The 13,968-nt window shown below is 36.9% G+C and overlaps 1 protein-coding gene across 1 annotated transcript in view; it reads right to left on the bottom strand.

Moving 5' to 3' along the window:
- Positions 1-1,666: 1,666 nt before the first annotated feature.
- Positions 1,667-13,968, bottom strand: part of LOC137236736 (peroxisomal N(1)-acetyl-spermine/spermidine oxidase) — a 33,989-nt gene continuing 21,687 nt past the window's right edge. Inside the window, exons 2-5 of the mRNA XM_067759704.1 lie at positions 8,867-9,272; positions 7,775-8,597; positions 7,587-7,707; positions 1,667-3,219 (exon numbers count right to left, since the gene is read on the bottom strand). Coding sequence (XP_067615805.1) covers positions 3,037-3,219; positions 7,587-7,707; positions 7,775-8,597; positions 8,867-9,272 — 1,533 coding nt within the window. The 3' untranslated portion in view covers positions 1,667-3,036. The remainder of the gene's footprint in view (positions 3,220-7,586; positions 7,708-7,774; positions 8,598-8,866; positions 9,273-13,968) is intronic.

Genomic DNA, 13,968 nt, shown 5'->3' with positions numbered 1-13,968 from the left:
CAACCTCACCTTCGAGCGTCGAATCCCGTTTCACTAACAGACGAGGCTCTGGCGACCCCAAGCTCCTCATGGAACTTGGGGGTGGGGAGGGAGGGATGGCCTGAAGGTTTAATGTGGCCATATAAATCGTTCCCGAGATGGTCGGGCCAGCACCTTAATGGTGCTGTGTTACCGGAGCGTATCGGATCTGTATCCGACAAAGGACCATCACATCGATAACACTCCCCAAAACCTTCGGGGAGTAACTAATCGCTACAACAACAACAACAACAACAGGGAGTTGAATAAATTTACGGCTGCCTATAAATGGAGGTGGGAAATTTAGTTGCAGTAGATATGAAAAAATCATTGTTAAAACAATTTTTCATTGTCATAAGATTAACATTTAATACGTATGTAATGGGCAGAGCACAAAATGGTATAGATTTCGATTTATCGCAAAAAAATGAATTATTTAAGGTTACTAGCTTCTAGGAACTCACAGAAAAACCGAAAAGTTTGCGATCCCGGAATATCAATTAAGATTAAAAAAAAAAATACGAGTTGTACCCCCATAAGGTATATTTTTTGTTTCAGCAAATTATATAGAGCTTCTTAAGGCCAAAATAAAATAGAATAGAATTCAAATAAATTTTAGAAATAGGACGTCAAGTAATCAGGTTACAGTAAAAAGAGTTTAATATTAATAACGGCTTCAAACCATTGGCTAAGAACACCAAATACGACTCGCTTCCAAAGGGAGACACGAGTCACCGGGCCCAACTTCGTTCTGGATACTATAACAGGTTAAACTCTTACTTGCCCAGAATCGACCCCGGCATACGTAATGTATGTCCTGCATACGATGTGTCCCCATATGACACAATTGTAATGTGTCCAGTTTCCTTGGACTCCCATTAGAGGACTTTGATGCCAATTTGTGAGTGGTCGTGAATGGGGCGAAGCACTGTCAACACGACAACAACAATCAAAGACGACTGAGTGGAATAACATGCTTTCACGGCTGCCAGTTTAATAGCCTACCTTCAAAGCTTGTTTCTAAAACGCCTTATGTGCTGAAGAACTCGCTATCTCAGAATATTTTACGAAATGTATTGCAACAAATTCAGGGAACGACCTAGGACCCGTTTCACAAAAATATGAGTAAATTTGATCTGTTCATACTATAATTATTATCAGAAACATTTTTTTTAGCCGGGATTTATCTCCGAGGCCAAGCTTTTCTTGCAATTTGCGTCGTGCTCCTTTTCAGTTTTCCCTATATGTTTTATGCCGACTCGGAACGGCCGCTGCAACCAGATCAATTTTCACTGAGAAGCTATGAATGCACTCGGAGTGTTTCCCAAACCACGGCCGAGGGACAACCTCGTTTGGAATCACTCCCTAATTCAAACCTTTTTTAAAACTTTTGATGTTGTTTTGCTCGGGCTTGGACCCAGGACCCTTGGTATGGTAGGCGGAGCATGCTACGACCTTACCACGGCTCAATTCGAATCTAAAATTGAGCATTTTGATTGAAAATAATCGATATTTTCTACTTTTATAACATGGAATCTACAATATTATCGAAGCATTGTAAAACAAATTACAAATTACGTCATCCGCAGGGAACCAAGAATAAGGTCAATAAAGTTTCTTAAATAATTGAATAAAAATTGACAAAAAGTCTTCTTAAGTAATAATAATTATTAATTGCAGGCAAAAATATATACAAACGCAATGTGGTATTTTTAGAAATATTCTTATTAAATGATTTCAACTTAAATAAGTAAATTACTTGCAACGCTTTGTAAATTCTCAGGTCGGTAAAATATTGCAACTATTTACATAAATACATAAATGTATATTAATACAGTTATACTTTCAACTTGTATGTGTATACATATATCAAGTTTTTCGCACTTTATAAAAATTCTTAAGTATATTATCTTAAATACTTGCTTAAAGTAACACGGAAATAAATAAGACAATGAATAACTTATGTAAACATCTTAATATGTATATAAGAAAAAATGAGAAGGATGAATGTATGAAAAAAAAGTTTAACAAAAAACAAAACGATCCTTGCTCAGGGCTGCCGTGTTTACTTCTGTCGAAATATTCTAAACTAAACATTTTGAAAAAAAAAGTAAAAAAAAATGTTAAATAGCTCTTCCATGGAATTTCAACATTGAAATCCATAAATTTTACAGTCGCTCTGCAGTTATTCTCGCTATTATTTTGCAGAACACTGCTGAACTCTTTTAATTTATCTTTACGTACTTTTTAAATGCTAAAATTAAAACAAAATCATATCTGTTTAATTATTCTTTACAATTTCCGCAAATAAATTACGAGTTCATTTCGCCGGCTAAGTGGAAGATCTCGGCGTCCCGTTCGTAAAAGCACTATTTCAGGAAATGCATGAAGAGTGGCCTATCCGTCTCAAATATTTGTTTTTTTAATGCCCTATGGGGCTTTTTTGAAGCTTGCTCTGAGATATCCGGGCCCTTATTGCTTTATACGACCGCGGATTCAAAATCAATCAATAAATTTGAATCTTTCAAACTATTTGTAAAAATGAAAATAGACCGGATTTAATAAGTAAATGTGGTCACTAGTTCACATATGTCAATAATCCGATTCACCATTACAGAGCTATTGGGATTTATAAACTTGTTTCGGTAGATTGTAAAAAAAGAAACAGTACTTGTTCTTTAACCTGACATGTACTATGTCATGTACCATTTTTATCTAATCTGGGCTACTGTGTTCTCCAATAGTTTGCTGGGATGGGCCGACGGGATGTTCATAAAAACTTGAAACACATTGGAAAACTCTTCACTTTTTGTTACATATAAATTCTCTTTATTTTGCGCGTCCGGCAGCCCTGTCTGTGTTTGCTTTGCATTGATAAAAGCTTTTAAATAGGCTTTCAGAGTTATTGCATCGAAAGTTTATGAAATTTCAGTAGAAGTTTACTTCATTTCATTTGTGTTTGCATTCCTCAGCCAATTCTTTTGTTATTCTTTGTTTTTACCGACTTGAAATAACATTTTATTCAAGTGAAATCCCTTGTATCCACGAGCTCAAATCACTTGTATCGGGTTCCATAACAATTTCGGTTGTCTCTTCTTTGGATAGTATATATTGAGCGGCCGTTCGACCAGTCAAATAGGCACCATGTACAGTTGAATAGAAATTCGCGTGTGTATGCTCGCCAGCGAACAAAACAGCAGGCTAAATAATTAAAAGAAAAATATTAGGGGGATAATAATGGTCAAGTTAAAGTATGAGGCAAATAATAAAAGCCTTCCGCGATTTACAACCAGATTGACTGAATTTTTGTATGTGTGCGTGTCGGGTATTTGACGCTTGCCCCGCGACTATCAAATAAAAAGCCATCAATCAACATTTGCATTGAGAAACCGCAGCGTTCGGACGTGAATATGCCGTCATCGGATGATGACTTTTTTTCACTTGCAACTACAGCAGTTTTATTAAATAATAAAAAAATTAATAAAAATTTTATTAAATAATAATAAAAGCTTTACATTCCATAAAGCTGCTAAACATTGATAATTTTCAATAAATTTTAATATGAATTGCTGTTCTTCCGCGCACTTGTTCATTTTGAATGTCGACACAAACTAAATACAACACTGCGTTTTGCCAATCACACCCCGCGACTATCAAATAAGCTAGCGTGAAATGACAAAATCAAAAATTTTTGATTTTCATCAACGTGTAGCCGACAACAAATACGTGTGTCACGAAGCCACCCGACTGCACTAACACACACAAAATTCAGTCAATCTGGTTGTAAATCGCGGAAGGCTCTTAGAGCCTGCTTCAATGAACGACTTAGTGGCATCTTTTACTTTAACATTAGATTGGCAAGAAGCTGTAACTAAAGCTGTTGTTAAAATCTGTAAAAACCAAATTATTTTTCAATTTATTTGCAGCCTTGATGAAGAAAAAGCTCATTCTAAAACAATATAACGAAAATTTGGTATTTTTATACGCATCGCCGCACCATTGAGTAAATTGCTAAAATTGTCTCAAATTAAATTTATCAGCAGGGGCTAAAGTCAAAGCGATCAAAAAAATGCGTGAAAGACCAATTATTTGCCGATATGAAAATAATTGAATATTGGTAAAAATTTCAAACCTAAGAATCAGAACTCATATTTGTAAAAAATTTTGTTATATTTTATTTATTAAAAATAAACAAAACGCTTTGTTTTATTAAAAATAAATCATGCTTTAGATTTTGAGTTAATGAACTCGAACATGTAAAAAATTTAACTAAAATTAAATTCATTTCCTATGAACCAGAAATTCTAAAAAAATTTCGTCATACAAATTGACGCTAAAACGATGATACACACTATGTTGGTACTTTCTTAAAAAATTATTGTTTGAATAGTTTTTTACCCATTTGAGCTCAACATTCAAAAAGTGAGCATCGTCTTCCCTCTTCACTCTCTATCCCATTCTCACTACTTTATCTTCCAGTTTTCAGCTTATTCTTGTCTACCCTTACTTCATTTGTCTCCTCACCACTCCTGCTCTAAACCCTTTCACACTCCTGCTAACAGTCCCACTCCTATTACTGTTCCCACTCCGACTCCCACCCCCAATCGCACTACACCATTATTCACTATCATTCCTACTCCCAGATATAGGTTCACATGTGGAACGAAAGCAAACTGCAGGAAAGCATAGCAGCTATAATTCGATTTTTTCCAGTCTCACCGCATCAAACGGCAATACCAAGGACAAAGATATCACATATAAATTTTGGTCCCGATTGTAGACAAGTAAGGGGATCGGTATAAAAGTTAAAACATTTCTATGGAAATTTAAAAAATTTCAATTTGATTTTTTGTTTTCTACTACCTCTTTTAATCGTCTCCAAGCCGGGCCAAATTTTTATATGCGATATTTTTGAGCTTGGAAAAAATCGGAAATCGTAACCTAACCATAGCTGACATTTGTTGATTTTTTTGATTTGCTGTAGTCATTTCACCAATATTTCCTCGAGAGAGTCAATTTAAAGGTGAAAAACTCTTTATCTACAGAACCCTGGGATGAAGGAACACAAATGATAGCTTGGGCAGGCAGCTCTTTATCTGGGTACTTAAACCAAAAGTTTAATATAACAATTCGGATACCGCTTTGTACTATCAAACGACTTGATTTTATCTGTTAATGACTTATTTTTTGACTAGGTCCCATTCTTCCATATATGTAATACTCCTATATTGCTACAAAAGGCTAGGTACATTCCCAAACATCAGAGTGCCGATATACTACTGTTTAAACGTTTTTGTTTTTGTATTCAATAATCGAATGTACCTACATTTAAATTTTTTCTTGTCACACTTATGCTGCTACAATCACAAAAATTTTATAGGCTGTCTTGTTTTGATTACGAATTCAAAACACATTGCGAGCATTTTCTATTAGCAATATAGGAGTATTACATATATGCATTATTTCCTATTTCTTTTCAAATTTCATCAATTTCCAAATGTTAAACAATCTGATTATGCCAAGAAATTTTATAATGCAAGAAAACAAAAAAATTATAAAAATATGTATATGAATGTATATAAAAAAATTATTGAATAAACCATTAGCCGCTTTGAAAAGTGGTTGGGTTTTCGGTTCGGATCAAATATTTGTCGCCGACTTCGGTTTGGGTAATGGTTCAGTTATTTAACAGAAGAAAAAACAAGTATCCGGCAAAACTGGTTCGCGTCCAGATTCGAAAGAGAACAACTATTGTTGTTTTAGCGATAAAGAAAATTTTGGGGAGTGGTTTCCATGCTGATGGTCCTTTGCCGGACCAGTCAAAGCACCATTAAGGTATATGCCCGACCATCTCGGGAACGATTTATTATAACCACATTGGACCTTCTAGGCCATCCCGCTCCCCACCCTCTAGTTACATGAAGAGCTCGGTAGAGCCTCGGCTGCTTAAGAGTAAAAGACCTCGTTAAAAACCAGCATTCCCACAAACAACAACGTCGGCCCAGAAATTTAGCGAAGAATCACTATTCCCAATTAATTTCATTTTTGGACTGGGTGGGCTGTGGGCGAAAATAAAAACATCTTCGCAAACGAAATCAAGTCATTCATTGTACCCGACGTGCTATATGGTGCAGAAGGATGGTCACTAACAACATATGATGAGGTGGCTCTGAGAGTGGTTCAGAGAAAAATTTTTCAAAAGATTCAGATCCGTGTTGGCGGCGGCGAGTACCGAAGAAGATTTAATGACGAGCTTAATGCTGGCATCAACATAGTCCACCGGATTAAAACACAGCGACTACGCTTACTAGGCCATGTTACGCGTGTAAAAGATGATGCTCAGACCCAGAAGTATTCTTATCAGAACCCGCCTACGGAAGCATAGAAAGATGCGGCCCCCACTCCGCAGGAAGGACGATAAATTCAATAAAAAGTGGGATATATGTTTACTGTAAATAATAATATATGTATGTATGTCTTCAAAACCCTTTGAAACTTTTTGATGTTAATTGGCCGAAGAGTAAGTGTTCCTCTGTTACATCAGATCATGGCGGAACGATTCAAGGTGGCAGCACGGGACAGCCGACGCAGTACGATTTTTGTTTATTTATGTTTGTAGATATGTCACCATGCTGCCATCTTGTATCGTTTTTAAGGATGATTTCGGCACCAATAGCGAAATTAACACAGCAGCGGCATTTATCTCACTGTATTTCATGATTTCTTACGGTGTTATAAAAGATACAAAGGTACAAATACCTGAGAAGTGATACTGTTTTTCATGTCGAAATACCTAAAAAATCTTGAGCTACGGCTAAAAACATAGTTTTTCAAACTCGTTACCCTGTAATGTATTAATTTAAAATTTAACAGTTTTATGAAGAAAAAATTTTTAAACCAAATATCCGCTTTTTTCTGTTCGCATAAGCTTGATCCGAACCGAAAACCGAACTACGTTTCGTAGCGCTTCAATAGATCATTAAATAGATTTTCGATAGATACATGTTTTTTTGTTTGTTTGTTTACTATATCAATCTCATCAAAATTCAGTACAGATGTGGAAACTGAGAAAGTATGTATGTATATATCATCAATAAATAAAATCAAATCGTTTGATGATAAAATGCGGCTTCCGAATAATATTAATATATTGAACTTTTGGAATAACTTACTTAATTTTCGCATAACCATTTAAACGTCCAACAAGGCGCGCCAGTCGCTTTTACGATCTGCTAATTGGCGCCAATTGGTCACATCAAGGGAATTTAAATCGTTTTTCACCTGGTCCTGGTCACTATTGAGGCTGCCATCTGGCGTTACGATTGAAACGAGCGGTTTCGGTCGCTACATATATATACTATATATATATATATGTACATGTTTTAACACATATGTAAATTTTTTGGATTAACTACTACTAAATAAAAGTGAAACATATAGTATGCACAAACACTTTGTTTTTGTTTCCAAACCGTTGAACCGAACAGAAACCCCGGTTCGAAGAGCCAAAAAATCGCTTTGATGAACCAATCCAAAACCCTGGTTATAACTGTAGACAAAATACATACCTTCTGCGCATTTGGATTGACGTAAAGGGGTTGCGCCAATAACTCAATATCCTCTTGAGTTGCGCCAATAGGAATTGAAGTGTATGCGCCACGAGTAAACTGCTGAGACTTCCAACTTGTGCTATAACAAAGCAAACGAAAAAGTCATTAGAACATTTTCTAATAATAGGGTACATATACATGCATACCACACGCATAGCTTTGGCTTCGGCACATACGGATCTTTTAAGAATGTACGCAATATCTCTGTGCACTTTTCTGCAACTTCTTCATGTGACAATGTTTCCATATATTCAGCTTCTCGACCCGAAACCCAGCCCAAGAGTAGTGTTTCAGATACCTTCGCAAACGAGTATATCTTTTTATACCAATTCTTACTCAAGTATTCGACTGAACTACGTTCTTTATCAGATAAATGTATATCATATTTGTCATCGTCCCATAAAAGCATTATTTCCGAAAAAGAAGAGCTCATAAAAGGACGATCGTATTCCAAGTAAATTTTGTCTACAGTGCCGAACATCAAATTTTCAATTGCCTCTTGCTTGTAATGTGGTAGTTCAGGTGAAAATAGAGTTTTATGCGTCTCCTTGAGTACACCCAATGGGATAGTACATATTACATGATCAGCGTAAAATGTGCGTCCATCTTCACAATCTACTTTCACAGCAGCATCGATTATATTTCCACTAGAATCACAGTTATCAAAGCCCGAGTCAGCTGATTTTTCACGAACTGGAATATTGGTTGTTGTTGTTACTGCTGTTTTCGCACCAGCAATTGGCAATTCAGTAACAGTTTTTTCCGTATCTTCTGAATTATTATCGTCTTCTGAGTTTTCATCGACCGTTTCAAGGCCTGTAATCGTCTTTTTCCGTTTCCAATGCACTTTTTTTACTGGACATTTGGTAGTTATCAATTCTTTTGGTATATCAGATAATAGCGGCCGCAAAATAGAGCTGTAACCCTGTGGAGGCACAATGTTACCTCCTTGCAATTCCGTATAGCTTCCTATAAAAAGCAAACGTGTTATGTAGTTAAAATAACATTGCATATTTTGTAACAACTAAACCAAATCACCAAATATAATAATATTATATAGAACCATTTGTCAAGGCTTGACTCTGACAGATGAGTTCAATGTATGTTTTAGAGAAGGTCTTGTTGGTACACGGTTTTTGGACAGTAAAGCAAAACAAAAAAGGCTGAAATATATTATACATATGATGGCTTATCTGTCAAAGTCAAAGTTTAAGGAACAATTCTAAACGGGCTCTTACCTAGCTCTAAAAGATCGACTTCATTCATGCTTGTGCAGCCTGTAATACAGGTTTCGCGCTTAAGTAAACAATTGAAAATTAATTGTTTTAAGCGTTTCTCCTTTGGATCTTTGACAGAATTTAAGTAAATTTCAATTTCGTAATTAATGTGTTCACCAACACTACTAATATCAGGCGGTGGACTATATTGACACATAAAATATTCATCACATCGACGTAGAAAGCATACATAGGCTTCATAGATCTCTTGAAGTATATTGAAAGGAACTTGATTTCCATCTTCGGTCGTAGCTACAACTGTATGTGGCTTTGGTACATTAACCACACTGACTAGACCATGTTGAACTGCGATCTCAAATATTGGATTACCCAAAACGCCATGTATCCAATTAGCTCCCAATTCGACCTTGAATAATATATAAATAAATGGAATAGGGCGGTAAAGTGTAAGGGAGTTCGGGAAAAATTTAAATCTTGTTTTGGAAATGTTTCAAGCATACACAAAATTCAAAACCTTGTCTAATATAAATAATTAAATGAATGTAAGGCGCGATACCCTCCGAAGAGAATTTAGGTTGAGCTTCGTTTCCAATTGGCGTCGTGCTCCTTTTTTAATTTTTCCTACAAATTGCTGGACGGGACCTACTTGTTTTATGTTGACTTCGAATGGCATCTGAAAGGCAGATAAGTTTTTACTGAGAGCTTTTAATGGCAGAAATACATTCGCCGTTCTAGCCAAACACTACCGAGGGGCGACCCCGCTTAGAAAAACTTTATTCTAATTAAAAAAACTTATTTCTAAAATTTTGATGTTGCTTTGCCCGTGGGGTGGGCCCGGGATCTTCGGTGTGGTAGGCGGAGCACGCTACCATCCCACCACGGCGGCTGTAATTTATTTAAATGTTAATTATAAATGAGTCTTTGTTTGTGTAATGACGTGAAATGATGTGATCGAAATTTTTACTCGAGATGATCGAAAACACTCAAAACCCAAATCCTGAATGGTCTTTTGAACATCGCTTTCCATTGAATAGATTTATAATAACAGATAGTATTAGATGATTTTACTCCAATATGTTTTAATTTGATTACAATCTGGTTTAAGCTTCAAACTTAATAGTTATCAAATCGACAAACACTGTTGTTTAAATTTTAAACCAAAACCTTTTGAAATTAAAACTGAACTCAACGCTGTAATTTTTGCAAATACTTTATTAGTAAAACAACATTAATTGTAGAAATGTCAACTTTTAAACTCAGCCAAGTGGATATTAAGTGTGTTAGAGTATAAAGAATCATAAGATATCCTAACGAAAAATCAAAGGAAACAAATACGGACGACGTCATAATTAATTTGGATGAGATATACAGGAGGCAAAAAGTTACACTCGATCAACAAAGCAAGAAAGGATTGGAGCCAAGTGCGGGATGCAATGTGTTGAAAACCATGTGTAGGTCTTGTGACATTAGACCATGGGTGTACGTTCCATAGCAACAAGTTTGTTCTCATTGCGTATGCGAAAGGACAATCATTTTCAATTCTAGGAGACCCATATATTAGACTCACAAAGTTAGTCTTCTCACTAAAAAAAAGGATTGTACGATAATGGTGGGTGTAGGTACAGGGCACAGCCAAACTTTGTGTGTAGCGCTTGTCATTATAGGTTTCAACTGTCAGGTGTAATTAGCTATAAGTATTTTCAGTTTTGCTTATACTTTCCCATTAAATGTTTCGACGGATCGCTTCCCAAGGCAGCCGGTTCTATAAACCTGAGCGACTCGGGATTTTTCCCGACCAAGGGCTGTCATTTCAGTGTAACCCCATTTAATTTGTTGCGTCTCTTCCAGAAATTGTCATCCTCCAAGCAGATCCTTGCAGCGGGACTGCGCCAGGAAGGTATCGAACCCAATCCGGGTCCTTCTGCCGACCCCGGTCCTGAGAAATAGTTTTGCTGCGTTTGCCGGAATAGAATCTTTTGTGTGTCACGTGCAAGGGATGGTTGCATCGGACAGGTTGCTCTGGGCTAGATCCGAAAACCCGACGTCCTCGTAACTTTTAGAAATATTTTGTGTCTCCCTGCTGTTCACGCCAGTTATATTCAGACCAATTCTAAATATTCTCGCGGAATTTTGTTCTCGCGTTCCTCCAATTCTTTTCTCCTGGGGACTTTTTTGTATTGACTGTAATGAAGTATATAATACTAATGTACATAGTAATTTCTTATCAAAAAACGGATTTTTACTAATTTTTAATTTTTCTTGCTTTTTTACGTACGGGGGGGGGGGGGGGGGGGGGGGGCTTTTTTTAAATATATGTAATAATAACGGGTACCCGTGTCCACGTTTTGGCATATATCTCGAGACCCTAGCCTCCCAGTTGTATGAAAATTATCCTGTACTATAGCACTCATCAACAGCTTTCATTTGATATCCATATTGTATAAACACATTCTAGGGGTACCCGGGTCCACGTTTTGGGCTATATCTCGAGAGCCTAGCCTCCCAGTTGTATGAAAATTATCCTCTACTATAGCACTCATCAACAGCTCTCATTTGATATCCATATTGTATAAACACATTCTAGGGGTACCCGTGTCCACGTTTTGGCATATATCTCGAGACCCTAGCCTCCCAGTTGTATGAAAAATATCCTGTACTATAGCACTCATCAACAGCTTTCATTTGATATCCATATTGTATAAACACATTCTAGGGGTACCCGGGTCCACGTTTTGGGCTATATCTCGAGAGCCTAGCCTCCCAGTTGTATGAAAATTATCCTCTACTATAGCACTCATCAACAGCTTTCATTTGATATCCATATTGTATAAACACATTCTAGGGGTACCCGGGTCCACGTTTTGGCCTATATCTCGAGACCCTATTCACCCAGGGGTATGAAAATTATTCTGTACAATAGCACTTATCAACAGCTTTCATTCAATATCAATATTGTATAAACTAATTGTAGGGGTACCCGGGTCCACGTTTTGGGCTATATCTCGAGACCCTAGCCTCCCAGTTGTATGAAAACTATGCTGTACTATAGCACTCATCAACAGTTTTCTTTTGATATCCATATTGTATAAACACATTCTAGAGGTACCCGGGTCCACGTGTTGGGCTATATCTTGAGACCCTAGCCTCCCAGTTGTATGAAAATTATCCTGTACTATAGCACTCATCAACAGCTTTCATTTGATATCCATATTGTATAAACACATTCTAGGGGTACCCGGGTCCACGTTTTGGGCTATATCTCGAGACCCTAGCCTCCCAGTTGTATAAAAATTATTACCCCTATTCACCCAGGGGTATGAAAATTATTCTGTACAATAGCACTTATCAACAGCTTTCATTCAATATCAATATTGTATAAACTAATTGTAGGGGTACCCGGGTCCACGTTTTGGGCTATATCTCGAGACCCTAGCCTCCCAGTTGTATGAAAACTATGCTGTACTATAGCACTCATCAACAGTTTTCTTTTGATATCCATATTGTATAAACACATTCTAGAGGTACCCGGGTCCACGTGTTGGGCTATATCTTGAGACCCTAGCCTCCCAGTTGTATGAAAATTATCCTGTACTATAGCACTCATCAACAGCTTTCATTTGATATCCATATTGTATAAACACATTCTAGGGGTACCCGGGTCCACGTTTTGGGCTATATCTCGAGACCCTAGCCTCCCAGTTGTATAAAAATTATCCTGTACTATAGCACTCATCAACAGCTTTCATTTAATATCCATATTGTATAAACACATTCTAGGGGTACCCGGGTCCACGTTTTGGGCTATATCTCGAGACCCTAGCCTCCCAGTTGTATGAAAATTATCCTGTACTATAGCACTCACCAACAGCTCTCATTTGATATCAATAATGTATAAACACATTCTAGGGGTACCCGGGTCCGCGTTTTGGGCTATATCTCGAGATCCAACCTCCCAGTTGTATGAAAATTATCCTGTACTATAGCACTCACCAACAGCTTTCACTTGATATCCATATTGTATAAACACATTCTAGGGGTACCCGGGTCCACGTTTTGATCTCAAGACCCTAGGCACGTAGCGAAAAATAGGTAGACGTTGGCCGATTCCCAGACCTACCCAATATGCTCACAAAATCTCATTAAAATCGGTTCAGCCGTTTCGGAGGAGTTAAGCAGAAGAATTTTATACATTAGATGAATTCATCGTCCAGTTCCGAACAAACAAGAACGAGAAAAATGTAAACAAAAATTTGTTCTGAATTGAAAGATAAATCCAGCATAAGAAAATTATATACTAATGTGTCACTTATGTATTTATCTAATATACTTTTTTATTTTCTTTCAGGAGTAAATATGTCTTTAAAAATTAATTTTCTACCATATATGAATGGCTCAGAACCAAAAGGATCTAAGTGACATTTTTTCTAAAATTGAGTTATACCCATATTTGTATATTTAATATAGTGTCTATTTGTTGACAATGCGATCCAAGCCATTTTGGACATTTTAATGACATATATTTGCCAGGCCAAAAACGCACTAAATTTTATTGCATTAATGATTGGAGCCAAAAGGATCTAAGTGCGCTCCTCCAAGCAATAAAATTTAATTGCTCGGCCAAAGGAACATGCAGCATTTTTTCAAGTATGCAGTTTTGTAGCCCGTTTAATTTTAGTATAATAAAGTGCTAAACTTAAGTTCGTATGAAGTCTCGCTGATTTGAAAGAGGTGAAGAAGCCTCTCCCCTCTCTCGCCTGTACCGCAGACTTGGGTTCAATACTTGACAATGTAAAAGCAGGCTTACATGAAAATACATCATCGTATAGCAGTGGTGGTCGTAAGCCCTGGGTTCACACCCCGGGCAAAGCAACATCAAAATTTAGAAATACGGTTTTTCAATTAGAAGAACATTTTTCTAAGCGGGGTCGCCCCTCCGCAGTGTTTGGCAAGCGCTCCGGGTGTATTTCTGGCATGAAAAGCTCTCAGTGAAAACTCATCATCGGAGGTTATCGCGCCTTACATTTATTTATTATTACCTCAAAATTTACTCAAGTTATCGTGTTTACGGACAGACGGACGGACATGTCCAAATGAATTTCTTT

Source organism: Eurosta solidaginis, chromosome 1, assembly GCF_040869045.1.
Source record: "Eurosta solidaginis isolate ZX-2024a chromosome 1, ASM4086904v1, whole genome shotgun sequence".
In the NCBI taxonomy this organism is placed as follows: Eukaryota; Metazoa; Arthropoda; class Insecta; order Diptera; family Tephritidae; genus Eurosta; species Eurosta solidaginis.
Note: the sequence above shows the minus strand (reverse complement) of the source record. Positions and strands in the feature narration are given on the sequence as shown.